The 27,790-nt window shown below is 43.0% G+C and overlaps 1 protein-coding gene and 1 pseudogene across 2 annotated transcripts in view; one reads left to right on the top strand and one right to left on the bottom strand.

Annotated features, from left to right (window-relative positions):
• Nucleotides 1-10,353, top strand: part of LOC133250477 (cytochrome P450 4F6-like) — a 32,765-nt gene extending 22,412 nt beyond the window's left edge. For both annotated transcript variants that reach the window (XM_061421772.1, XM_061421773.1), the window contains exons 10-13: nucleotides 8,069-8,202; nucleotides 8,285-8,349; nucleotides 8,462-8,541; nucleotides 8,753-10,353. In XM_061421772.1, the coding sequence (XP_061277756.1) occupies nucleotides 8,069-8,202; nucleotides 8,285-8,349; nucleotides 8,462-8,541; nucleotides 8,753-8,927 (454 nt within the window). In that variant the 3' untranslated portion in view covers nucleotides 8,928-10,353. The remainder of the gene's footprint in view (nucleotides 1-8,068; nucleotides 8,203-8,284; nucleotides 8,350-8,461; nucleotides 8,542-8,752) is intronic.
• A 1,974-nt stretch (nucleotides 10,354-12,327) lies between these two features.
• LOC133250478 (cytochrome P450 4F3-like) lies at nucleotides 12,328-19,873 on the bottom strand (annotated as a pseudogene).
• Between the last annotated feature and the right edge of the window lie 7,917 nt (nucleotides 19,874-27,790).

Below are 27,790 nucleotides of genomic sequence, written 5' to 3'. Positions count from 1 at the left end.
GTACAGTAATCTGGGTTGTGGGTTTTCCCCTCTTTCATCACTTTATGTCCTGCCATTCCCTTCTGGCCTGAAGAGTTTCTATTGAAAGATCAGCTGTTATCCTTATGGGAATCCCCTTATGTGTTATTTGTTGTTTTTCCCTTGCTGCTTTTAATATTTGTTCTTTGTGTTTGATCTTTGTTAATTTGATTAATATGTGTCTTGGGGTGTTTTGCCTTGGGTTTATCCTGTTTGGGACTCTCTGGGTTCTTGGACTTGTGTGACTATTTCCTTCCCCATTTTAGGGAAGTTTTCAACTATTATCTTCTCAAGTATTTTCTCATGGCCTTTCTTTTTGTCTTCTATGATTTGAATGTTGGGGTGTTTGACATTGTCCCAGAGGTCTCTGAGATTGTTCTCCTTTATTTTCATTCTTTTTTCTTTTTTCCTCTCTGCTTCATTTATTTCCACCATTCTATCTTCTACCTCACTTATCCTATTTTATGCCTCAGTTATTCTACTGTTGGTTCCCTCCAGAGTGTTTTTGATCTCATTTATTGCATTATTCATTATATATTGACTCTTTTTTATTTCTTCTAGGTCCTTGTTAAACATTTCTTGCATCTTCTCAATCCTTGTCTCTAGGATATTTGTCTGTAACTCCATTTTGTTTTCAAGATTTTGGATCATTTTTGCTATCATTATTCTGAATTCTTTTTCAGGTAGACTGCATATCTACTCCTCTTTTGTTTGGTTTGGTGGGCATTTATCATGTTCCTTTACCTGCTGAATATTTCTCTGCCTTTCCATCTTGTTTAGACTGCTGTGTTTGGGGTGGCCTTTCTGTATTCTGGCAGTTTGTGGTTCCTCTTTATTGTGGATGTTCCTCCCTGTGGGTGGGGTTGGATGTCCTGGTTAGGGAAGCTTGCGTCGGTGTTCTGGCTGGTGGAACTGGATTTCTTCTCTATGGAGTGCCATGAAGTGCCCAGTAGTGAGTTTTGGGGTGTCTATGGGTTTGGTGTGACTTTGGGCAGCCTGTATATTAAAGCTCAGGATTATATTCCTGCTTTGCTGGAGAATTGGAGTGGTATGTCTTGCTCTGGAACTTGTTTGCTCTTGGGTGGAGCTTGGTTTCAATGTAGGTATTGAGGCTTTTGGATGAGCTCTTATTGATTAATGTTCCCTGGAGTCAGGAGTTCTCTGGTTTTGGATTTAAGCCTCCTGTCTGGTTTTCAGTCTTATTCTTATAGTAGCCTCAAGAATTCTCCATCCATACAGCACTAATGATAAAACATTTAGTTTAATGGAGAAAAGATTCTGCACAATGAGGGACACCGAGAAAGGTTCACTGGGTTACATGGAGAAGAGAAGAGGGAGGAGGGAGATAGAGGTGATCAGGAGGAGAAGAGGGGGAATCAAAAGTGGGAGAGAGCAATCTAGCCAGCAATCAAAACTCTATATGCTCTCCACAGCCTGGAATAGCCAGAGAGGTTCATGGAGATACATAGAGAAGAGAAGAGGGAGGAAGGATATAGAGATGATCAGGAGAAGAGGTGGGTCAAAAGGAGAGAGATAGATCTCACCAGTAATCAGTTCCCTAAGTGTTCTCCACAGCACGGAATACCCAAAGAGATTCACAGAGTTGAGTGGAGAAGAGAAGGGGGAGGGAGGAGATAGAGGTGACCTAGGGGAATCAAAGGAGAGTCAAAATGGGGAGAGGGCAATCAAGCCAGTAATCACACTCCTAAGTAAAAATGGGTACTGAAGATTGGATTCTTAAAGGTACAAAATTGATAACAAATGCCAAAAATCAAAGTTTAAAAATCTAGAGAGGTTAGGTTGTCAAAAATACAATATTAAAAAAACAAACAAAACAAAATAACAAAGATTATAAAAAATATATATGAAGTTTGCTTTAAAAATAGGGTCTTTTTTTTTTTTTTTGCAAGGTAGTAGTAGGTTACTCTAGTACTCTTGCCTGGAAAATCCCATGGGTGGAGGAGCCTGGAAGGCTGCAGTCCATGGGGTCGCTGAGGGTCAGACACGACTAAGCAACTTCACTTTCACTTTTCACTTTCACGCATTGGAGAAGGAAATGGCAACCCACTCCAGTGTTCTTGCCTGGAGAATCCTAGGGATGGGGGAGCCTGGTGGGCTGCTGTCTATGGGGTCGCACAGAGCAGACACGACTGAAGTGACTTAGCTGTAGCAGTAGGTTATAAAAATGAAAATTAAACGAGTAATAGAGGACTTAAAAATAAAAAAAATTAAAAAATGATAATAGTAAAAATATATCTAGGAATTTCTCTGGAGTTGGGCAGTGTAGGGTCAGTTCAGTTTCAGACAGTTCCTGGTTCCCGCTTATACTTCTCAACATATGTAGGCCCCTTCCAATGTAGTTGGTGCTAACTACAGGGTTTTAATCTGTTACATCTGTCACTTCCAAAGTGGTTCCCTCTGTTTATTTTGGCTTCTTCTGTTTGCAAGTCTCTTTAGTGTCTAATTTCTGCCCTGACACAAGGAGGCGAAAGTGGTCACTTATTTAGGCTCACTAGTTCAGTCGTGCTGTGGGGCGGGAGGAACACTGCAAACAAATATCACTGGCATGTATGGGGCATGTTCACAGTATCTGAGCCACACTGGGTTTGCCCCTGCTCATGGCGTGTGTGCCCTCCCAGTCTACACTGCTCAGGCTCCAGGTTGCTCTGTAGTTCAGTTCAGTCCCTCAGTCATGTCCGACTCTTTGCGACCCCATGAATTGCAGTATGCCAGGCCTCCCTGTCCATCACCATCTCCCGGAGTTCACTCAAACTCGTGTCCATCGATGCCATCCAGCCATCTCGTCCTCTGTTGTCCCCTTCTCCTCCTGTCCCCAATCCCTCCCAGCATCAGAGTCTTTTCCAATGAGTCAACTCTTTGCATGAGGTGGCCAAAGTACTGGAGTTTCAGCTTTAGCATCATTCCTTCCAAAGAACACCCAGGACCAACCTCCTTTAGGATGGACTGGTTGGATCTCCTTGCAGTCCAAGGGACTCTCAAGAGTCTTCTCCAACACCACAGTTCAAAAGCATCAATTCTTCAGCATTCAGCTTTCTTCACATTCCAACTCTCACATCCATACATGACCACTGGAAAAGCCATAGCCTTGACTAGACAGACCTTTGTTGGCAAAGTAATGTCTCTGCTTTTCAATATGCTATCTAGGTTGGTCATAACTTTCCTTCCAAGGATTAAGTGTCTTTTAATTTCATGGCTGAGGTCACCATCTGCAGTGATTTTGGTGCCCCCCAAAATAAAGTCTGACACTGTTTCCACTGTTTGCCCATCTATTTCCCATGAACCAATGGGACCAGATGCCATGATCTTTGTTTTCTGAATGTTGAGCTTTAAGCCAACTTTTTCACTCTCCTCTTTGACTTTCATCAAGAGGCTTTTTAGTTCCTCTTTACTTTCTGCCATAAGGGTGGTGTCATCTGCATATCTGAGGTTATTTATATTTCTCCCAGCAATCTTGATTCCAGCTTGTGCTTCTTCCAGCCCAGCGTTTCTCATGATGTACTCTGCATAGAAGTTTTTAAAGGTATCAGTTCAAGTCCTTTAGGGAGCCAATATTGGATAAAAGATAGAAATGGGCAGATATGCCACAATTAAGGAAAAGTCAAGTTGGGCAGAAATTGTCAGTCAGGCAGTAATGTGCCCAGTCATTGCGTGTGAGCTGCCTAGGAAAGTGCGGACTTGGCTTGAATGCTACAGCAGAGCCCAGAGACCCTATAGCTGGAGGCTGTCAGCTGACAGCTCTCCTTATAGCTCTCCAGCAGGTTCTTTCTTGAAGGGAGATCCATGACGAATGCAGGAGGGCAATGGGGAGCCTTGGGAGATATTTGAGCAGGGGAGGGGCAGGTCAGATATGAGTATTAGAAAGATCTCTTAGCAGGGACTTTCCTGGTGGTCCTGTGGTTAAGAATCCACCTTCCAATGCAAGGGATGTGGGTTTGATCCCTGGTCAGGAACTAAGATCCCATGTGCCATGAGGCCAATGCAGCCAAAAATAAATTTTTTTTTTTTAAGAAAGAAATATCTCTTTGCAGCTACAGGAGCAAACTGGAGAGGGTGAGCTGTAGTCTGGGGGTCCAGGGGAAGATTCTGGGCCAAGGACTGAAGGATGGAGAGGAAGTATAGGAATAGAAAAAGGAGGTCATGCCCTCAACTTCAAGGTTTTGCTCAGCATAGCAGTTCTGTAAGGTGGAAAAATGTTTTTGTGCTTCCCCCAACTTCAAAAAATTATTCACTTGGTTAAAACCCAAACAGCAGGCATGAAAGGATCTACAATGAACTTAAGCCTCCCATCAGCCCCAACCCTAGCTTTGTTGAGACGTAATCAATGTATAACATTATGTACATTTTAGGAGCACAACATGACCTGATGTATGTATATATTGTGAAATGATTACAATAAGGGTAGTTAACACATCCACCACTTCATATAAACCTCTGTCATATGTCAGTGTCCCAATTCTATTCCATCCTTCAATGGTTTCCTGTGTCCTTCTGGACATTGTTCAGTTTGCCCCTACATTTATTTGTTTTTCTTTTTCCTCTGCTAATGACTTTATTTATGAATCTATAATGGAACTCAAAATAGCAAAGAACATGAAAAGCTTCAGATTAATATTCATCAACCAAATACATCAAAGAATACATTAATTTTTTTATATAACTAGAAGAATCTCTAAAATGCACATGCGAGAATACAAATGTTCCTCACTTTGTGGAATTTCAAAGTAATGAAGATCTTGTTAACACAGTTGGCCAGAATAGCCCTTTGTATTTCCCTCTCCAATCCCTTAGTTCTGCATATCCAGGATGCTCCCATCACATCACTCAATGAACATCTTTGTGTATGTGTCTTTATTTATCTGTCTTAGAAGCTCTCTGAATCTACCCAGGAGCCAGCTTGCTGGGCTGTAAAAGACACATTGCCTTTCCATGACAATACTGATGCCCTCTGCTTGGTGGTCCCTGTCCACACCTCCACATTTCAGTGCCCAGCACTCTACCTGCACAACCTCAGCCACTCCTTACCACCCACCCTGTGAATTCTTGCCTCAAATAGATGTGAAAGTTGACATCAAAAGATGCTTGCTCCTTGGAAGAAAAGTTATGACCAACCTAGACAGCATATTAAAAAGCAGAGACATTACTTTGCCAAAAAAGGTCTAGTCAAAGCTATGGTTTTTCCAGTAGTCATGTATGGATGTGAGAGTTGGACTATAAAGAAAGCTGAGTGCCAAAGAATTGATGCTTTTGAACTGTGGGATTGGATAAGACTCTTGAGAGCCCCTTGGACAGCAAGGAGATCTAACCAGTCCATCCTAAAGGAAATCAGTCCTGAATATTCATTGGAAGGACTGATGCTGAAGCTGAAACTCCAAAACTTTGGCCACCTGATGCAGAGAACTGACTCATTTGAAAAGACCCTGATGCTGGGAAAGATTGAAGGCAGGAGAAGTGGATGACAGAGGATGAGATGGTTGGATGGCATCACTGACTCGATGGACATGAGTTTGAGTAAACTCCAGGAGTTGGTGCTGGACAGGGAAGCCTGGTGTGTTGCAGTCCATGGGGTCACAAAGAGTCACACACAACTGAGTGACTGAACTGAACTGAACATCTATTTGCTATGTAATTGCCCTTTTTCTGATACCAGTTATTCTGAGCATCTCTTCATATTTGAAATCTCAGTGTTTGAAATTCCATGAATTCCTAGATCATATCCTCTGCTTACTTTTCTCCCAGAGCCCTGCCACCTCTCTTGTCGATTTGTGGGAATTCCGTGTATATTCAAGATATTTTTCTAGACCTATATATTTATTGCAGATATCTCATCCGTAATAAATGTTAATTTGGTCTCCTGGTATCATTTATTAACTAGAAGAGCTCTTAATTCTGTGCGTATTTATACGTTTCTTTTTGTCTTCCAGTTTGTACTTTTGGGATTTTAAGAATTTTTTCCTATGCCTAGATCACAAAGATATCTCCTATATTGTCTTCTAATATTATGGCTTTACCTTTCACATATAAGAGGAGATTATACTCTGTGTATATGTATATATTGAAAATTTTATTTATTTATTTGGCTATGTTGAGTCTTAGTTTCAGCACACAGACTCTTAGTTCTCCAATTAGGGATTGAACCCACATTCCCTGCATTGCAAAGTGGATTCTTAACCACTGGACCACTAGGGAAGTCCCCACTCTGTATATTGAGTAGATGAGGATTTAGTTCTTTAAAAAATTTTTTTTTTTTGGTAGAGCCACAGGGCTTGTCCCACAAGGGCTTGTCTCAGTTACTGGACCAGGGTTTGAACTCAGGCCCCCTGCAGTGCAAGTGCAGAGTCCTAACCACTACACTGCCAGGAAGTTCCCGAGGATTTAGCTCTGTTCCTACATCACCACTTGTCTGACTACCTTCTACCAATGATCCGTCCACTGCTCAGGGGTTTACAGGGCCTCCTTTCCAGATGCGGTTTTCACCAACTCATGTTTGATCTCCAAGTTCTCTATTCTGTTCCATGAGTCTGTTTTACTGTTCTTTCAACAATACCATGCTTTTAAAAATTACTACATTTTTGTAATAGTTCTTAATATCTGGTAGGCTGGGTTGTTCTTCTGTGTGTGTTCAGTTGCTTCAGTCATGTCTGACTCTTTGCAACTCTAGCCCGCCAGCCTCCTCTGTCCATGAGATTCTCCAGGGAGGAATACTGAAGTGGTTTGCCACATCTGCCTCTAGGGGATCTTCCCAACCTAGGGAATGAACCCACGTCTCTTAGGTTTCCTTTGTTGGTAGACAGGTTCTTTACCACTAGCACCTGGGAAACCTTAGGTTCTTCTATTATCTTTTTTTTTCTTCTTTAAAAATTTTTTTAAAATTGGAGGATAGTTGCTTTACAATGTTGTGTTCGTTTCTGCCATACAACAATGTGAATCAGCCATGTATATATGTATACATGTATATGTATACATATGTATATGTATACATATATGTGTGTATATATATGTATCTCCTCCCTCCCATCCCCCATCCCACCCCTCCTAGGTCATCACAGAGTGCCAGGCTGGGCTCCTTGTGTTATACAGCAGCTTCCCACTGGCTATCTATTTTATCCATGGTACTGTATATGTGTCAGTGCTACTCTCTCAATTCTTCCCATCCTCTCCTTGCCCCACTGTGTCTACAAGTCCATCCCCTATATCTGCATCTTTATTCCAGCCCTGCAAATAGGCTCATCAGTACCATTTTTCTAGACCCCATGCATGCATGCATGCTAAGTTACTTCGGTCGTGTCTGGCTCTTTGAGACCCTTTGGACTGTAGCCCACTAGGCTCCTCTTTCCATGGGATTCTCCAGGCAAGAATACTGGAGTGGGTTGCCATGCCCTCCTCCAGAGGATCTTCCAGACCCAGGGATTGAACCTGAGACTCTTATGTTTCCTGCATTGGCAGGAGGATTCTTTATCACTAGTACCACCTGGGAAGCCCCCTAGATCCCATATCGATCTTCTGTTTTCAAACTGACCTAGATCTTGATGAACTCCAATTCTTTCAAATTGAAGATTACCGAGTGCCCCCCCAACCAACTAGATTTTTATTTAATTACATTGAATATGCTGATTAATTTAGAAAGATTTGACACATTAATAATATTAGGTTGTCTCACTATACAGTGTGGAGTAGAACTTACTCAAATAAACTTGTAAGTCCATTATAGAGACTTTTTTTACATTGTAAACTAATTATACAATTCAAAAAGCTTTAAAATGCAAATACATTAACACTTTAAAGTAAAGGGTATGCTGGGAGTGTTGTGCTTTGCTCAGAAATTCTTCTAAAAATACCAGGCTGTTTCCTTCTATTAATAGTAACTTGAGATATTGATATCCTAATTCTTAAATCTTTGGTTCATCTGGAATTAATTTTGTTATAGCAGTGAGAGTCAGAGGAAGGTGGAAAGAGGGTCTTTAGGGCAGTAAGAGGGCTGGGGGTGTGTCTCTGTTTTTACTCCCCGGATAATTGTCTGGGGGTTACTTAGGGAGGACCTGGCCCAGTTGCCCTTCCTGACCATGTGCATCAAGGAGAGTCTGCGTTTGCATCCCCCAGTAGCGGTCATCTCTCGCCTCTGTACCCATGATGTTGTGCTCCCAGATGGCCGAGTCATCCCCAAAGGTGCTCAAAACAATGGGTGTGAGGGAGGCTGGTGGTCCCATCAGCTGAGACTTTGACCTGACCACTCTCTCCTCTGCCATAGGGAACATCTGTGTCATCAGCATCTTCGGGATTCATCACAACCCATCAGTCTGGCCAGACCCTGAGGTGCTGCCTTCCACTGGGAAAATCAAACACTCCTCCACTCTGTTCACATCTGGGGGTGTCCAGGTATCCTGAGATGCCCCACCCAGTAGCCCTGCCTCTCTCTGCACTCTAGGTATTCAATCCCTTCCGCTTTGATCCAGAAGCCCCCAAGAGATCACCTCTGGCTTTCATTCCTTTTTCGGCAGGGCCCAGGTAAGGCCAGCTGGTATGTAAGGTGGGGATGGTTTGAGGATGGTGCTGGGGCTCAGGGAACACGCAAGCCCATGTGGAGGGGGTGTCTCAGACACCGTTAGCCTCCCTGTCCATCCCTGAAGAGGGCAGGGGTGTCCCAGTTAGTTTCTGGGCATGATGGAACATGATAGGGTTTCCCAGCACAGTCGGAGCCTTCACTTAATGCCCACAGGAACTGCATCGGGCAGACGTTTGCCATGAACGAGATGAAGGTGGCGCTGGCACTCACCCTACTGCGGTTCCGCATCCTGCCGGATGAGGAGGAGCCACGCAGGAAGCCAGAGCTGATCCTGCGCGCGGAGGGCGGACTTTGGCTGCAGGTGGAGCCACTGAACACAGGCCAGTAATGACCCACCACCTTCTATCCTGGGACCCACCCTGACCACAGACACTTCACTGCAGATTCCCAGGAATAAAATTGTGCTGTCAAGTCTGTCCCAGTCTCGTCGAGAGCCAGCAGGGGGCGCTTGGGCCCTGGGAGGACCCAGGCGGGTGGGCTGTGAACGTGGGAGGCAGGATGGAAGTTGAGGGAGGGGTCTTGGAGGCGGATATTGGTATGATACCTGGAGCTCCATCTTGGATCGTGATGACAAGACTACTCTTTAGCGAAGGGTGGAGCCGAGAGATAGACGCAATCAGGGTCAGATGACCCACTGATCCACCACTCTCCCACAGCAAAGGTCGCCAACCTAGTCTGCTATTTACTCGTTGATTTGTTTGGGGAAAATCATTTATTTTCTTTTATTACATAATAGTAGCCTCTTAATTGCGATGTTGTGGAGATTTGTAAGCGAGCATGTGTGAAATGACTGACGATATTTGGTAAGCATCAGTACTCAATAAGGGTTCATTTCCTCTCTTCTTTTTGCATCACTTTCTCAAATTTAAAATGTTTTAAAATCATAAAAGGTATATTTAAGATTTGAGACACGTGGAAATACTGCTGAAGAAAAACTGTCATTAAAATATTCAGTAAATTCAAAGTCTCCATAGTTACATCTATTACGTAATTACAAGAGGCTCTGATGTTAAGCTGGTCTGAAGCTGGTACTGCTAAGTCACTTCAGTCGAGTCCAGCTCTGTGGGGATGACCCCATAGACCGCAGCCCACCAGGCTCCCCCGTCCCTGGGATTCTCCAGGCAAGAACACTGGAGTGGGTTTCCATTTCCTTCTCCAATGCATGAAAGCGAAAAGTGAAAGTGAAGTCGCTCAGTCGTGTCTGACCCTCAGCGAACCCATGGACTGCAGCCTTCCAGGCTCCTCCATCCATGGGATTTTTCCAGGCAAGAGTACTGGAGTGGGGTGCCATTGCCTTCTCCAGGTCTGAATCTAGGAACCAAAAAAAATTTTTTTCCCCTCTAAGAGGTATGATCCAGGACTTCATTTTCACCTAAATGTTCTAGGAAATGGAGATCAAGAGGGTCCTCAATAATAAGAGGAGGTGGAGGGGGCAGGAGTGGGGCCATTTGATTCAGCACCTGGGACAGTGGCTGCCACAGACTTGCCCCACTGAGGCTGCAGGGGTTTCTGGGATAGAGTCCTACTCTCAGAGTCGTTCAGGGACCATACGACTTACTGGTGGCGAAATAAGAAAGAAATCCTGTAACACGGAATGAGTAAATATTTAATATATTCTAAGCTGAAAATTGCATACGTTTTTCTTTGCCTTCAGAGTTCTTATTTAAAATGTTTTTCTTCCCCCCCCGAATGATACCTTGTCATTGAAGAAAATAAAAAATAAGAATTAAAAATTTTATCTATAATTCAAACAATTCCAAGTAATCACCATTTATATTCTCTCACATATACTGCCAAATTTAGTTTTATATGTAATAATTATACAAGTAAAATTTGATTTTACATCTAAGTGTATTACATTTACATGTAATAGCCTTTTAAAATGCTATTTTACTGACTAACAAGCACATGGAAATATGTTAAACATCATTAGTCATTAGGGAAACACAAGTCAGTGCTACAATAGGATACCACCTCACACCCAATAGAATGGTGAAAGTAAAAGCGTTAGTCACTCAGTCATGTCTGACTCTTTGTGACCCCATGGACTGTAACCTCTGTTCATGGAATTTCCCAGGCAAGAATACTGGAGTGGGTTGCCATAACTTTTCCCAGAGGATCTTCCTGGTCCAGGGATCGAACCAGGGTCTCATGCCTTGCAGGCAGATCCTTTACCATCTGAGCTACCAGACAAGTCCTAATAGGATGGTAAGAATATAAAAAAATGGAGGACAAGTGTTGGTGAAGATGTGGGGTAATTGAAATCCTCATTCATTGTTGCTGAGAATGTAAAATGGCGCAACCACTGTGGAAAACAGCGTGGTATTTCCTCAGTAAATTAAACCTACAATTATCACATGATTCAGCCATCTCATGCCTAGGTATGCACAAAGACTTGAAAATATGTGTTCAAACAAAAAACTTCTACATGACTCTCTGTAGTGGCACTATCCACAATTGCCAAAAGTTGGATATTTGGGGAACAACTCAAGTATCCATTAACAGATGAATGACTAAATAAAATGAGGTATATCCATAACAAGGAATATTATTGGGTCATAAAAAGGAATGAAGCACTGATACATGCTACAACATGAATGAACTTTGAAAACATTATGCTAAATGAAAGGAACTGGATACAAAATGTCATATATTGTATAATTCCATGTATACGAAATGTGAAGAATGGGTAAATCCGTAGAGATAGATCCAGGAGCTGGAGGGTGGAGGAGAAAATGGAGAGTGACTGCTACTAGGTATAAAATTTCTTTTTTAGATGATGAAAATATCTTGGAACTAGTAGAAGTGTTGACTGCATAACGTTGTGAATGTACTCGATGCACGGACTCGAACACTTTATAATGGTCACAATGGTAAATTTTATGCTATGTGAATTTTGCCACAAGAAAAAAATGCTATTTTACCATACATTTCTTTTGTTAATCTGGACTTTTCATATAATAATATATTGTGAACATCCTTCCACAACATACAGTCATCATCTTGGAGGTCTTTAGAATCTTTAAGTGTTAAGTGTTCAAGCCACTGTTTATTTTTGTAAATGGCATTATGTTAGAAAATAATTTAGTTTGTCTCACTTTATAAGAATTCTCTTTATGCACCTTGATGACTTGAAATATCACTACCAATTACATATTGAGTTACTTTTAATCACAAAATTTTGAGTGTAGAAATTTTATTTTTTAGCAATAGATACACATACATTTATGTTGGTGTGGTTAAACACTTTTTATGCAACACATAGGGCTTCATAATGCTACAGACACTGATGTTTTTGGTCCTATTAACAGAGGTAGACCACTGGAAGGAAGAAGGTGATGACACTTCAGCTCCCCCAGGTAAACACTGATTTCATCCTCACACCAGTCTTATGGATTGGAGAAATTAACTCACTTGCTCAAGGTCACTCGATTGATGAGTGGTGGAGTGAGGGTAAATTTTATGAGCTTGGCTTCAGTGGTCATGCCTAACCTTCTAAGGAAGTGAAGTGATTTTTACTGGGTGTCTCAGCCCCAGTTGTGTCATATTACCTGGAGAACCTGTGCAGGCTTACAAGATGAGACTCTTTGATGAGTGGTGTCTAAAATTTTAAATTTAATATTTTTGACAGGAAATTCATTCACTCATGTAGGAAATAAGATGCTCAATGAAAAGTATTGGTCTCCCTATATCCTTTGTTGGATACCAGGCCAGAAGAGGGTGGGTCACTACTGGCTTGCGCTCAGTGGCTCCACCCACAGCCAAAGTCCACCCTCAGCAGGCAGGATCAGCTCTGGTTTCCTGAGTGACTCCTTGTCCAGCAGGATGCAGAAGCACAGCAGGGTGAGCGCCAGGACCACCCTCATCTCGGTCATGGCAAATGTCTGCCTGATGCAGTTCCTGTGGGTGAGAGTGGGGGCTCTGACTGCACTATCATTCCGGCCTCATTGCACCTGCAATCTGGCCTGCAACCCCCATCCATGATGGCAGAGGTAGAGGCTAATTGTGCCTGCGATCCCTCCGTGGGCTTGAATATGAACCTGGCCCCCGCTCCGGTCCTGAACTCAGACCAGCAAACAGGGAAATGGGGCTCTCAGCACACAACACACCCTCTTTGGGCCCACCACCATTCCCAGACTCTTACTCATTACGTCCAGGGGAGTGGAAGGGGGAGAGCCAGAACTCTATCTTTGTTTTCCCCACTCCTCTGCCCCACAGTTATGCCAGGAATCTAAGTCCCAGATCCTCCCCACGCCCCCAATCCCTACTTCAGATGCCCACTACCCTGACCTGGGCCCTGAAAAGAAGGGACCAAAGGCCAGAGGTGACCTCCCCTTGGTGTTTTCTGGCATGAAGCAGAAGGGGTCATAGACCTGGGGACAAGACAAGACAAACAGGGCTACTGTGTGGGATCTCCCAGGCTGTCCATTCTTAGAGAGGCAGACATGTGTATAATGGAGGGAAGTGATGTCTGCTATGCAAGTCAGAACTCTTTGCCCTTCCTTGCATCCCCCAAGGGGAGAGGGGGCAGCACCTCAGGGTCTGGCCATATAGATGGTTTATGGTGGGTCCTGAAAATATTGATGAAACAGATAACACCTGTGGAAGAAGAGGGGCCAGTTAGGACTAAGTCCAACCTGCTGATGAGCCCCTCTTTCTCACCAAGAACCTCTTCCCCTAGTCATTATGGGCACCTTTGGGGATGACCCGGCCATCTGGAAGCACAGTGTCCTGGGTACAGCAGCAGGAGATGACCATGACTGGGGGATGCAGCTGCAGACTCCTTGATGCACATGGTCAGGAAGGGCAATTGGGTAAGGTCATCCCTAAGGAAACCATATGACATCCAGGGAGCAAAAACAGAGACCCTCAGACCCTCCACCTGCCCTATAAGATCCCCTCTGCCTATAACAAAATCACAGATGGATCAAATAGCTCCAAACTCATTATGTTGTATACATTAAATATGTGCAGCCTTTTCTTTGTGTATCACACTTTAAAAAAATTGTCCCTAAAAAGAAGGAAAAGTAGTGCCACAGAAGTACCAGACAAAAGTTACTCACATGTTTTTAGAAGCCTTTCTGAGGAAAACTACAAAAATCTAACAAAATATTTACAAAATTGTATAAAATCAAAACACTCTTTGTGGCAAGACTGCAAAATCAGAAGGCAAATGCATAAGAAACAAAAGAAGCAGATTCAATATTTACTCTTTTTTGTTATGGCACTGGAGATACTAGCTAATGCAATTAGACAGGGGAAAAAGAGTAATGCCATTTGAAATATGGGGGAAAATGTGTCATTTTTTGCATATAGTGATGTTATACTTAGAAAAGAAGAGAAATCACTGGAAAACTTTCATAAACATTGAGGGTAAGATCCAGTAATGGGGCTGAATTCTTTTTTTAAAAAATTTCTTTCTTTTTGTGTGGTGATTTAAATAGATGATTCAGTTAATAGTTCAAAGTTGGAACAATGCAAAACATTACCCTTATGGGCCAACAACACTCATTTCTCCTCACAGTTTGCCTAGTGTTATTTTTATGTATCTTCCTAGAGGCATTTTTAAAAAACTTTTTATTTTGTATTGGGGTATAGCTGTGAACAATGCTGTGATAGTTTCAGGTGTACAGCAAAGGGGCTCAGCCATACATATTCATGCATCAATTCTCCCCCACATTCCCCTCCCATCCAGGCTGCCACATAACACTGAGGAGAGTTCCATGTGCTATACAGTAGATCCTTGTGTATTGTCCATTTTAAATATGGTAGTGTGTACATGTTCATCTTAAACTCCCTAACTATCCTTCTCCCCCATCCTTCCCCCTGGCAACCGTAAGTTCATCCTTTAAGTCTGTGAGTCTGTTTTTGTTTTGTAATTAAATTCACTTGTATAATTTCTTTTTAGATTCCACATATAAAGGATGTCATATATTTCTCCTTCTGTTTGACTTACTTCACTCAGTATGACAATTTCTAGGTCCATCCATGTTGCTGGAAATGGCATTTTTTTATTCTTTTTAATGGCTGAGTAATACTCCATTGTATATATCAAAGGTTTTGTTTCATTAAAAATTATATAGTAGCATAGTCTATACTATACCTACCACTCTGTATTTATTTCATGTAATAGCATATCAATGTCTTATTGTACACCCACTGGGATTTATGTCATGATACAGCCTTCTTACTGTGGAGCTGTAATATAACTTCCCATAGTTTCCTCTAGAGCCTTTCAGTTCAGTTCAGTTCAGTTCAGTCGCTTAGTCGTGTCCGACTCTCCATGACCCCATGAACTGCAGCACGCCAGGCCTTCCTGTCCATCACCAACTCTCAGAGTTCACCCAAACTCATGTCCATTGAGTCGGTGATGCCATCCAGCCATCTCATCCTCTGTCATCCCCTTCTCCTGCCCCCAATCCCTCCCAGCATCAGAGTCTTTTCCAAAGAGTCAACTCTTTGCATGACGTGGCCATAGTATTGGAGTTTCAGCTTCAACATCAGTCCTTCCAATGAACATCCAGGACTGATCTCCTTTAGGATGGACTGGTCTGATCTCCTTGCAGTCCAAGGGACTCTCAAGAGTCTTCTCCAACACCACAGTTCAAAAGCATCAATTCTTCGGTGCTCTGCTTTCTTCGCAGTCCAACGCTCACATCCATATATGACCACTGGAAAAACCATAGCCTTGACTAGACAGACCTTTGTTGGCAAACTAATATCTCTGCTTTTTAATATGCTATTTAGGTTGGTCATAACTTTCCTTCCAAGAAGTAAACGTCTTTTAATTTCATGGCTACAATCACCATCTGCAGTGATTTTGGAGCCCACCAAAATAGAGCCTTTAAGACTCCCTTATTATATATTTTAAATCTTTGATTTGTGTAGATGTTATTTTCTTGCCAGACATGAGAAGCAGGTTGAATTAACTTTTTTCCATGTAATTTCCCTGTTATTGCAAAAGTTTATATTATTATGATTATCTTTATTTCTCCTATTGCTATGGGACTCCATATTTAGCAGTTACTAAGATCACTGAGCAAGAAATTGATATCCATAAATTATTAATTTTTCTATTAGAAAAAAATAGAAAAGATGATGATATAACATACATGGATTAAATTTAACAAGAAATGTGAATGTCTGTATTCAAAGTGAACTCGTAAATGTCTCTCAATCCAGATAGACTATATTATTCACCATAGCAATAAGAGTACCTAAGGGTTTATTTAGCAAAAGCTGCCCAAGATCTCTATGCTAGAATTGTAGACTCTATTAAAAGACCAAGTATTATTTTACTATCCAGAATTGGATATCTGCTTCACACTCTGGGACAGTGTATTAACATTATGAAGTAATCTATGCTCCACAGGTCAATCATATATCAACCCCCTTCTTTCCCCCTTTATCTCTCTGTCTCTCTCCCTCTCTGCCTCCATCTCTTCATTTTGACCAGCTACCTTGTTGACTTTACCTCAAATGCATCCACCTCTCTACTGATCAACTTTCAGGGTCTGAGATGAGGCACTATTTTCCTCTACTAAGGCACTTTTTTTACCCTCTACTTTGTCTGTCTTACTCTAAACTGAAGCTCTGTCCATGTATACAGGGAGTTTCTTGACTGTAGCTCTGCCCATTTATACAGGGAACTTCTTGACTATTCCTCCATGATACTAGGAGATCCTGGAAGGCAAAGACCAGGTCTAGGTTCTTCCTGAGTCTCCAGGACACAGAATGGCTGAGAAGAATTGGAGATGTCATAGAACTGAGAAGAGGGAAGAAGTGTGCTAGTGTTTGTTGAATGGGGACTGGATGGAGGAAGATGCAGGTATTCCTGGACAGGAACTCTTTAGTTCCTGAGAGTTCCATGTGAAACCTGGACTAAATAATATGAGGAATTAAGGAGAAGGATATGAAGAAACACTCAGGGAGTGGAGATGTTTGAAAACATGTAATTTTAGAGAGAAAAGTAAGAGAGTAGAGGGAAATTTCACTTACTGAGTATGTGCTAAGTGCTATCATTTACCTTCACACATTGTCACTGATTATTTCAGAAATCCAGGTCTTTCTGTCTCAAAAGCCTGCAAACTTCCTCCTACTATACATGCTGTGTACCAGACCTTTTCTCTGGGTCTTCCCACTAAGAAATAATGACAAAGTCCACAAAAAGATTTTTTCTCTTCCCCAGCAAGAGAGCAGAGCCAGTGAGAGGGACTCAGAAAAATGCCATGAGGACTTGAATTCACCATTCAATCTCTTTAGGCTCACGGTCCTTCAGGAGCTCTTGCACCTCTTGCCAGCAATGCTCCTGATGTTCTGGGCACTTTGCAAGGTTGTACAGGATTCAGGAGAGGCCGCTGGCTATGGTTTCATGGCCTGAGGGGTAGCCAGACATGCTTGGGTCACTGGGCTACTTCAGCACCAGAAAATGGACAGCACCCTAACAGAAAGGACCATGGGGAGGGTGGAGAGGCATGGGGGATGGTTCAGGGTCTACACACCTAGTCCCTGCAATGGAGGGACCCATGCTCCCCTCAGTAGTCCCACACTAGGACCCTCACTCTCAAACATGAATGTGTCAGCTTCAGCTCAGATATCTTCATCTGACAGACCTTTCCAATCTTCATCCTGGACAGAAAGCAAGATTCCCAGATTCACACTAGCTCTGAGGGCCCCTAAGCCTAAACTGAGACAATCTCTGAAACTGCATTATCCATCTAGACCTCCCATGCACTCTATCACCAGAGGCCCCATCCAGAGATCTCCTTGACCTTCTTGCCTCTTATGTCATCCACGGTAAAGAGAATCAAAGATTCATAGAAATTTTCATGTTTATACATGATGCAACCTAGGTTACAGGATGATTAAATGACAACTTGTCACGGAAGCTAGAATTTAAACATTGTCCCAAAGCCATTTGCTCACAGGCTAGGATAGTAAATCCAGAGATTCTTTAGTCTCCTGAAGATAAGGGATGGATTAGAAACCTATAGAACCTATAAACTTTGCCTTCTCACTGATAAGGATTTGTTTAAGTTCCAGAACAACCTCTCTCCCTCCCTTCCTCCTCCTTATTCCTCTCTCTCCATCTCTCTCTCCCCTTTCTCTATTTCCTTTCCCCTCACTCCCTATAGTGAAAGTGAATGTGAAAGTCTCTCAGTCGTGTCCAACTCTTTGTGACCCCATGGACTATACAGTCCATGGAATTCTCTAGGCCAGAATACTGGAGTGGGTAGCCTTTCCCTTCTCCAGGGGAACTTCCAAACCCAGGGATCGAACCCAGGTCTCCCACATTGGAGGCAGATTCTTTACACAAGGGAAGCCCCTCACTGGCTAGGGTGAAGGGAAAGGAGAAGAAGGGAAGAAGGAGAAGATATATCAGCTGTCCTATATAAGTTCCAAATTTCAAAATCCAGAGGTACCTGTTCTGTGATGCAACCATGGTTGTATGTACAGGTAAAAGCATCATGGTGCCCTCAAAGGAATTTGGGGATGGGGAACCAGAGCTACAACTCTACTCTGACTACTGTTTCTACTATGAGAAATAAATATGCTGCTCTGATCCAGGCTTCCTTCTGTGTGTGTGTGTGTGTGTGTGTGTGTACACACACCCATATATGTGTATATATATGTATGCATGCATGCTCAGTCACACAGTCATGTTCAACTCTTTGTGACCCCATGCACTGTAGCCCACCAGGCTCCTCTGTCCATGGGATTATCCTGGCAAGAATACTGGAGTGGGTTGCCATTTCCTCCTCCAGGGGATCTTCCTGACCCAGGGATTGAACCCACACCTCCTGCAGCTCCTGCATTGCAGGTGGATTCTTTACCACTGAGCCATGTGGGAAGACCATGTATGCATGTATGTGTACATGTATATATACAGTCTGCCTCTGTGGTAGATAACTTACTAGCTTGGGAGTAGAGTAAAATCTCAGACCTTCACAGCTTCAGACTTAGCACTCCCCTGCAGACCAGTTTCACATGGTCATGTCTAAAAATTATCCATGACCCATTTCTCCCTTCCTCAAACACCTCCTTTGGCTCCCCAGTACCCTATGCATCCCATCCAAGATCTCTGATCAGCTCAAAGTTCATTCTACTTCTTGAACTCAGATCCCACAGCAGCCTACCTTGGTCATCAGGAGCACATCAGTGAAGTCCAAAGTCTTGGTCTTCACCTTGACCTTGAGGAAGTCATCAATACTCTCACTGAGGAGGGGCCAGCACTGCTCCTGGATGACCACATCTGTGCAGCCATGCACAAGGGCAAGTCCTGCAGAAGCACCGCCCATCTGGGGTGAGGAAGCCCAGGAAGTCCATGTGCAGGAAGATCTGACAGTGCAGTTTAGCCACAAGTGCACTGAGCTCCAAGAAGGCAGCAATATATTCACTGGGCTTCCTGAAGGATGAGAGCATGAAGGGAAGCCACCACTTAAGACACCGGAAGCCCAGAAGCTGGGGGCTAGCTACCTCCCTTCAGGAAGCTGAGGCTCCAGAAACAGATGGTTCACAGATACAGTGTGGGGATGAGCCAGGAGATGTAACTCTTCAGATTCTTCTCGACGCACATCCCATGTCCATGAGCTGACTCCATGCCCCAGGCACCTAGGGCACAGCTTAGACATCAGGCTTCTCTCCTTTCTTTCTTTCCTAGTATCTGTCTGCTTCTCCTTCCCCATACTGTCCACTCGGCTCAGACCTCATCCTCTCCCAGCTGGTCAATGAGGATAATGCCTTCCCTAGTCTCCTTACATCCAGTTGTCAACATCATCCAGTGTCTACATTGTGGTCAGTCTTCTCTCCAGTTAGATGTCCAAGCTCAGCTTTGACCTCAACCCTCATCTACTCATACATCTTCCACAGCTCCTAGGAAACCTCAGATTAGTTCATATCTTCTGTCTGGCTTCAGAATGTCCTTAAGACATTCCTTCCACCCCATACCCAAATTGTCCCCTTACTGTTGCACATACTTTGCTCATTCTAACCTCCTAGCATTTATTAAACAGTTCTGCCTACCTGTAAGGGTTGCTGTTTCTCTTTCCCTTTTTCCTGTCTTTCAATGTCCAGTTTGACCCATCTCCTCCAGGAAGGCCTTTCTGATTGTCCACCTCAGTCTCGCTCATTTACTCCTTTGGGTCTAGGGCTCATCTTCCCAGGCCCTGGGCCGAGCATTCACTCTTGGTAATTACTGTCGAAAGTGAAGACCCCTTTCTGCAGACTGTCCAGGGTCATGAGGCTGATGTGTTCAAACATGTCCAGACGGGTGTGGCCGTTTTTAATCAGGTGCTGTCACTTGGGCTGGACAGAGAAGGGGATATGGCTGAGGTTGGAAACTGCCTCCTCTCTAACCCCAAACACCAAGACGCACTCCCCAGACCCTGCCTCCTGGTCCTAGGCACCAATCTTCACAGATGACCAGGCTTGAGTGGGAGTGGAAATTGTTACATTAAGCCATGAAGTCCCCAGCCTGGGAGTCAGGAGACCTGCTATTAATATAACTTTGGTTCCTCCCACTACATTTTGTGCACTGTTGGTCAGCTTACTGCATAAAGTAACTGCACAGCAAATGTCAGATCTCATCATCTTCATTGTTAGAAATTGTTGAGGGAAAGGTGCCCTATGTTGAGAGAGGTAGTCCTCCATGGTTCCTGTGTACCTTTGTACTTTCTTGCTTCATATGCCAAAAAAACCCCCAAAAAACTCTGATATTCTTTCAGTTCAGTTCAGTTCAGTCCCTCAGTCATGTCCAACTCTTTGTGACCCCATGAATCGCAGCACATCAGGCCTCCCTGTCCATCACCAACTCCCGGAGTTCACTCAGACTCATGTCCATCGAGTCAGTGATGCCAGCCAGCCATCTCATCCTCTGTCATCCCCTTTTCCTCCTGCCCCCAATCCCTCCCAGCATCAGAGTCTTTTCCAATGAGTCAACTCTTCACATGAGGTGGCCAAAGTACTGGAGTTTCAGCTTTAGCATCAGTCCTTTCAAAGAAATCCCAGGGCTGATCTTCAGAATGGACTGGTTGGATCTCCTTGCAGTCCAAGGGACTCTCAAGAGTCTTCTCCAACACCACAGTTCAAAAGCATCAATTCTTCAGCGCTCAGCTTTCTTCACAGTCCAACTCTCACATCCATACATGACCACAGGAAAAACCATAGCCTTGACTAGACAGACCTTTGTTGGCAAAGTAATGTCTCTGCTTTTCAATATGCTATCTAGGTTGGTCATTACTTTTATTCCAAGGAGTAAGCGTCTTTTAATTTCATTACCTGGGCCATTTTTCAGAGTTGTGTTTTTAGCAAACAGCCTTGAGGAGTGAGGTAATGTCTCCTCCTCGACAGGTATTGGGGCAGTTGCTTCTAATTGCTATAAAAGTCACAGAATATCTTAACCTACCCCCTCCCCAACCATAATACAATAGCAGGCATATACGTCAGCATACTACATGAGCAGGCATATATCAAAGCCCACCCGTGTCACCTTCATGAGATTTAGTGACTTGGAAGAAGAATGCAAACCAACAAGAAGCTCATGTTGTTGCCTTCCGAGGGTAATAAATTGCTCTTTGTCTCTCACCCAGGAGTTTCACATCTCCTGGAAGAATCCATGAAACAGTAATAAGCTCTCTTGTCAGCTTGCAGGTATGGAAAAAATCCCAGACACTTCCCAAAAGCCTGACCTCCAGTTCTTCATTCCCACATATATATCTAAACCCTTTGCAGTGTAATTTTTCAGTAACTTCTCTTAGGAGGTGGGGGCCTCTTTCACTATCCTTTGATTCTGAGCTGGTTCTGGACCTGTTTTGGCCAATAGACTGGTGAAAATGATGAAGTGGTCATCCCAAATCTAGACCCCAAGGAGAATTGCAGCTTCCTTTCAGTCTATTGGAACCTTGCTTCTGCCATGTGAACAAGCCTGAGATGCCTTGTAAAGGGAGAGAATCACATGAAAGGACATCCAGTTGTTTCATCTGAGGTCATCCAAGATCCACCTGAAGTCAGCCAAGCCACAAAGATGAGAGAGGACTGACCTCAGATCAGTAAGTCTTCCTATCTGACCTCCAGTGGACCACCTGATCACCCCAGCTGATCACAGATACATGAGTGGCCCCATCCGTGTCCAGAAGAACCAGCCTGCTGCTGCTGCTGCTGCTAAGTTACTTCAGTTGTGTCTGACTCTTTGCGACCCCATAAGATGGCAGCCCACCAGGTTCCCCCATCCCTGGGATCCTCCAGGCAAGAGTACTGGAGTGGGTTGCCATTGCCTTCTCCAGAAGAACCAGCCCACTGACTCACAAACTTGTCAATACTAAGCACTTATTGTTTCCAAGTGATTTGTTACTCTGGAATAATGACTACATGATATTCATCATTATCATCAGCCATGTCTCAAGATTTCAAGCCTTCTGTGAGGGAAACATAGAAACTAACACCTTCTGAGCACCTACTGTGTGCCAGGAACATTACTCCATTATATCATCTTGGCCACCCAAAAATGAGGGATCACATAATCCTCATTTTTCAACTGTGGAAACCAAGGCTCAGAAAGAAAGAGCCATGGCCCTAAAGCCACCCACAAGAGTCAGATTCCAGACAAGACATTGTTGAGTCCCTGTTATCCCCAAGACTCCAGCTGGAACCCTGGGTTCAAGAGACTCACGTGCATGATGTCTGTGCTCTTGGTGAAAATCTTCATATAGGGCTTCAGGATGTTGAAGTGGAAGGCGGGTGTCAGCATGTGACAGTACCTGCTCCACTTGTCACCAGCACTCGGCAGGAGCCCATCCCCTAGCAGAGACATCCAAGGGAGTGGGCAAAGGAGGACCTTCTCCTGGGTCCATAGGGTCATCTCCAAACCCCTTCACTCACAATTACTCATCCAGCCAGGGCTTCAGAGTGTTGTAGAAAAGCATGTCCTTTGGTGTGATGGCAGCTGACATGAATGAAGACAATCAAGGGCCAGAGAGAAGGGGAGGGGAGGGAATTTTGGTGCAGGTTGGAGGCTCCCAGCCAGGAATCTGCATTCCCCCTCCAAGCCCAGCATGGCAGGAATGGGGTTAAGAGCACAGGAAGCTAGAAGGAAGGGTAAAGGGAGGAGGGAGGACCAGACCAGGTTGCAAGACAGAATAAAGCGAAGGCAGAGCCCACAGATACCACCTATGAGCTTAGACACACCCCAACATGACACAATATGCCCCAACATGACTGGACATGGCTCCTAGATTGTCCTACATATTTGGCAGGAGTTTGGGTGAAAAGATTTTTAACCATATATATGGTGGTTATAGGACTCTAGACATTTCAAAACTCAGAACTGTACACCAAATAGAGCAAACTTTACTTTTTGTAAATTTTGTAAATTACATACAATTTTAAGAGAAGCATATATATTATTTACATAAATATACTGTGAAATGATGGGCTTCCAGGTGGCTCAGTGGGTAAAGAATCTGCTCACCAATGCAGGAGACTTGAGTTCAACCCCTGGGTTGGGAAGATGCCCAGGAGGAGGAAATGGCAACCCATTCTTGCCCGGAAAATCCCAGGGACAGAGGAGCCTGGTGGCTACAGTCCTTGGGGTTGGAAAGAATCGGACATGACTAAAGCGACTGAGCATGCATGCACACACTATGAAATGATATGTAAAAAGTATAGATGAAAAAACTGGGAAAAGAACATCATATGGAAGACCAATATATTTCACTGAGCATCTTATTTTCTACACAAGTGAATGAATTCCTTGTCAATAATATTGCATTAAAAATGTTAGGCACCACCCAGCAAAGAGTCTCATCTGATAAGCCTACAGGTGTTCTCCAGGTGACCTGATGCATGTGGAGCTGAGACACACCTTGAAAATCACTTCCTTGGGAGGTGAGGCATGACATTTGAAGCCAAGCTGACTGAACTTACCCTTCACTTACAAGGCCACCCATCAACTGAATGACCTTGAGCTAATGATTTAATCTCTCCAATCCATAAGATTGATGTGAGGTGAAATTGGTGTTTATCTGGGGGAGTTGAAGTGTCATTGCCTCCTGCCTTCCAGTGGTCTACTTCTTTAATAGGACCCAAAACATCAATGTCTGTGGAGTCACCAAGCCTGTCATGCTGTATGAAAAGTGCTTAAACACATCCACATCTTACATGAATATATGTGCAAAATGCTATAGAAATAAAATTTCTACACCAAAAGCTATGTGATTAAGAGTAACTCAATTTACAATTGGTAATGATATGTCAAGCCATCAAAGTGCATAAAGAGAATTCATAAAAAGATCAAAAATAAAGAGTGGCTTGAATATTTAACATTTAAAGATTTTTTTAAATTTTTATTTTATTTTTTAACTTTACAATATTGTATTGGTTTTGCCTGACTATATATTGTGGAAAGATGTTCATGATATATTAGTATATGAAAAATCCAGATTACAAGAAAAATGGAAGATAAAATAACATTTTTGGTTGAGGTAAACATACATAAAATTCATACATTCACAAAATTCATAATATTCAGTTCAGTTTAGTTCAGTTCAGTCACTCAGTCGTGTTCGACTCTTTGCGACTCCATGAATCGCAGCACACCAGGCCTCCCTGTCCATCACCAACTCCCGGAGTTCACTCAGACTCATGTCCATCAAGTCAGTGATGCCATCCAGCCATCTCATCCTGTGTCATCCATTCTCCTCCGGCCCCAAATCCCTCCCAGCATCAGGGTCTTTTCTGATGAGTCACCTCTTCACATGAGGTGGCCAAAGTATTGGAGCTTCAGCTTCAGCATCAGTCCTTTCAATGAACACCCAGGGCTGATCTCCTTTAGGATGGACTGGTTGGATCTCCTTGCAGTCCAAGGGACCCTCAAGAGTCTTCTCCAACACCACAGTTCAAAGGGATCAATTCTTCAGTGCTCAGCTTTCTTCACAGTCCAACTCTCACATCCATACATGACCACTTGAAAAACCATAGCCATGATTAGATGGACCTTTGTTGGCAAAGTAATATCTCTGCTTTTCAATATGCTATCTAGGTTGGCCATAACTTTCCTTCCAAGGATTAAGCATCTTTTAATTTCATGGCTACAGTCACCATCTTCAGTGATTTTGGAGCCCCCCAAAATGAAGTCTGACACTGTTTCCCCATCTATTTGTCATGAAGTGATGGGACCAGAGGCCATGATCTTAGTTTTCTGAATGTTGAGATTTAAACCAACTTTTTCACTCTCCTCTTTGACTTTCATCAAGAGGCTTTTTAGTTCCTCTTCACTTTCTGCTATAAGGGTGGTGTCATCTGCATATCTGAGGTTATTGATATTTCTCCCGTCAATCTTGATTCCAGCTTGTGCTTCTTCCAGCCCAGCATTTCTCATGATGTCCTCTGCATATAAGTTAAATAAGCAGGGTGACAATATACAGCCTTGACATACTCCTTTTCCTATTTGGAACCAGTCTGTTGTTCCGTGTCCGGTTCTAACTGTTGCTTCCTGACCTGCATATAGGTTTCCCAAGAGGCAGGTCAGGTGGTCTGGTATTCCCATCTCTTTCAGAATTGTCCAGAGTTTATTGTGATCCACACAGTCAAAGGCTTTGGCATAGTCAATAAAGCAGAAATAGATGTTTTTATGGAACTCTCTTGCTTTTTCCTTGATCTAGCAGATGTTGGCAATTGTATCTCTGGTTCCTCTGCCTTTTCTAAAACCAGCTTGAACATCAGGAAGTTCACGGTTCACGTATTGCTGAAGCCTGGCTTGGAGAATTTTGAGCATTTCTTTACTAGTGTTGAGTGCAACTGTGTGGTAGTTTGAGCATTCTATGGCATTGCCTTTCTTTGGGATTGGAATTAAAACTGACCTTTTCCAGTCCTGTGGCCACTGCTGAGTTTTCCAAATTTGCTGGCATATTGAGTGCAGCACTTTCACAGCATCATTTTTCAGGATTTGAAGTAGCTCCACTGGAATTCCATCACCTCCGTAGCTTTGTTCGTAGTGGTGCTTTCTAAGGCCCACTTGACTTCACATTCCAGGATGTCTGGCTCTAGGTGAGTGATCACACCATCGTGATTATCTGGGTCATGAAGATCTTTTTTGTACAATTCTTCTGTGTATTCATAACGTTAAAAGTGTTCAAATCCATGCCTCTAGTACATTCACAGTGTTGTGCAACCACCACCTCTCCTCTATCTAGTTCCAAGGTATTTTTGTCATCTGAAAATGAGACCTGTACCCATTAGCAGTCATGCTCTGTTTCCTCCTCCAACTCCTAGATCTATCTCTATGGATTTACCTATTCTGTACATTTCATATAAATGGAATCACATAATATGTGATCTTTTGTGTCCGACTCCTTTCACTTCGCCTGTTTTCAAAGTTTATTCACGTTGTAGTGTTTCATTCCTTTTTTAAAAACATTTTTTTGGGCCATGGCACGTGGCTTAGTTTCCCAACCAGGGATCAATCTCACACACCCTGCACTGGAAGCACGGAGTCTTAACCACTGGGCTGCCAAGGAAGTCTCTGCTTCATTTCTTTTTATGACTCAATAATATTTCTTGTTATGGATATACCTCATTTTATTTATTCATTTTTCTTTTAATGGAAATTTGAATTGCTTCCCAAAGTTGAACTTTCAGCAACTGTGGATGGTGCCACTGTGAAGAGTTGTGTACAACATTTTGTTTAAACACCTGTTTTCAACTCTTTGAGGGTACATTCCTAGGTGTAGGATGGCAGGGTCAATTGGTAATTCTAGGTTTAATTTGAGGTCTTCCATGTAGCTTAGTCAGTAAAGAGTATGCCTGCAATGCAGGAGACCTGAGTTCAATTCCTGGGTCAGAAACATCCCCTGGAGAAGGAAATTGCAACCCATTCCAGTATTCTTGCCTGGAGAATTCCATGGACAGAAGACCTTGGTGAGATACAGTCCATGGGGTCACAAAGAGTTGGACAAGAGGTTTAATTTACTGAGGAAAAACACCAGACAAATTTTCACAGTTACTGCATCATTTTACATTCTCAACAGCAATGTATGAGGATTCCAACGACCACATTCTCACCAACACTTGTTATTTTCCATTGTTTTATTTTCTTGTCATCCTAGTGAGTGTGACCTGATATCACATTGTTGCATTGATTTGCATTTCCCTAACAATTAATGATGTTGGGTATATTTTCATGTGCTTCTTAGTGCTGTGCCATGCTCAGTTGCTTCAGTCATATCTGACTTTTTGAGACCCTCAGGGACTTAATCTGCCAGGCTCCTCCGTCCATGGGATTTTTCATGCAAGAATACTAGAGTGGGTTCCCACGCCCTCCTCCAGGGATCACACCTGTGTCTCCTGCATTGGCAGGTGGATTCTTTACTGCTGAGCCACTGAAGAAGCCCTCTTAGTCAGTAAAATAGCATTATTAAGAAGAAGTTTAAAAAAGAAGGAGATTATATGTAAATGTAATACATTTAGATACAAGGTAAAATTTTTACTGATATAAGGATTACATGTGCTGCAGTCCATGGGGTCACAAAGAGTTGGACACAACTGGACAACTGAACAGCAAAAACAAGGATTACCTAGAATTTTAAATTTAGCAGATTATGTGAGATAATATGAATGGAGATTACTTTGATATGTTTAGATTATGGATATGATTTTTATTTGTTACTTTTTCTTATCTATAGTTTCTTCTATGACAGGGTATCATTTGTGGGAAAAGAAAAACATTTTAAAGAACCAAAGGAAAAGAAAAATATATGCAATTTTCAGCTTAGAATATATTAAATATTTACTTATATCATTTTACAAGATTTCTTTCTTATTTTGCAACCAAAGAATCTTCTAGCCCCTGAAAGGGTCTGAGACTGACTATCCCAGGACACCTTACCGCCTGAGTGGGGCTAGTCCTGGAGCAGCCGCTGTCCCAGGTGCTGAAGGAAATGGCCCACTCCTGCCCCCTTCACCACCTCTCACTGTTGTGCTGTTGTGGACCCTCTTGACCCCCACTTCCTAGAACATCTAGACGAACACGAAATCCTGGGTCATGCTTCCCTGAGGGGAAATTTTTTTTCGGCTCCTAGATTCAGACTAGCGTCACATCAAAGCAGCTTGTAACTATGTAACAGATGTAATTATGGGCATTTTGAATTTACTGAATCTTCTAATGACAGTTTTCTTCAACAGAGGTTCTCATAAGTCCTA

The sequence above is a fragment of the Bos javanicus genome, chromosome 7 (assembly GCF_032452875.1).
Source record: "Bos javanicus breed banteng chromosome 7, ARS-OSU_banteng_1.0, whole genome shotgun sequence".
Taxonomy (NCBI): Eukaryota; Metazoa; Chordata; class Mammalia; order Artiodactyla; family Bovidae; genus Bos; species Bos javanicus.
This window is presented reverse-complemented; position numbering and strand designations above follow the sequence as displayed.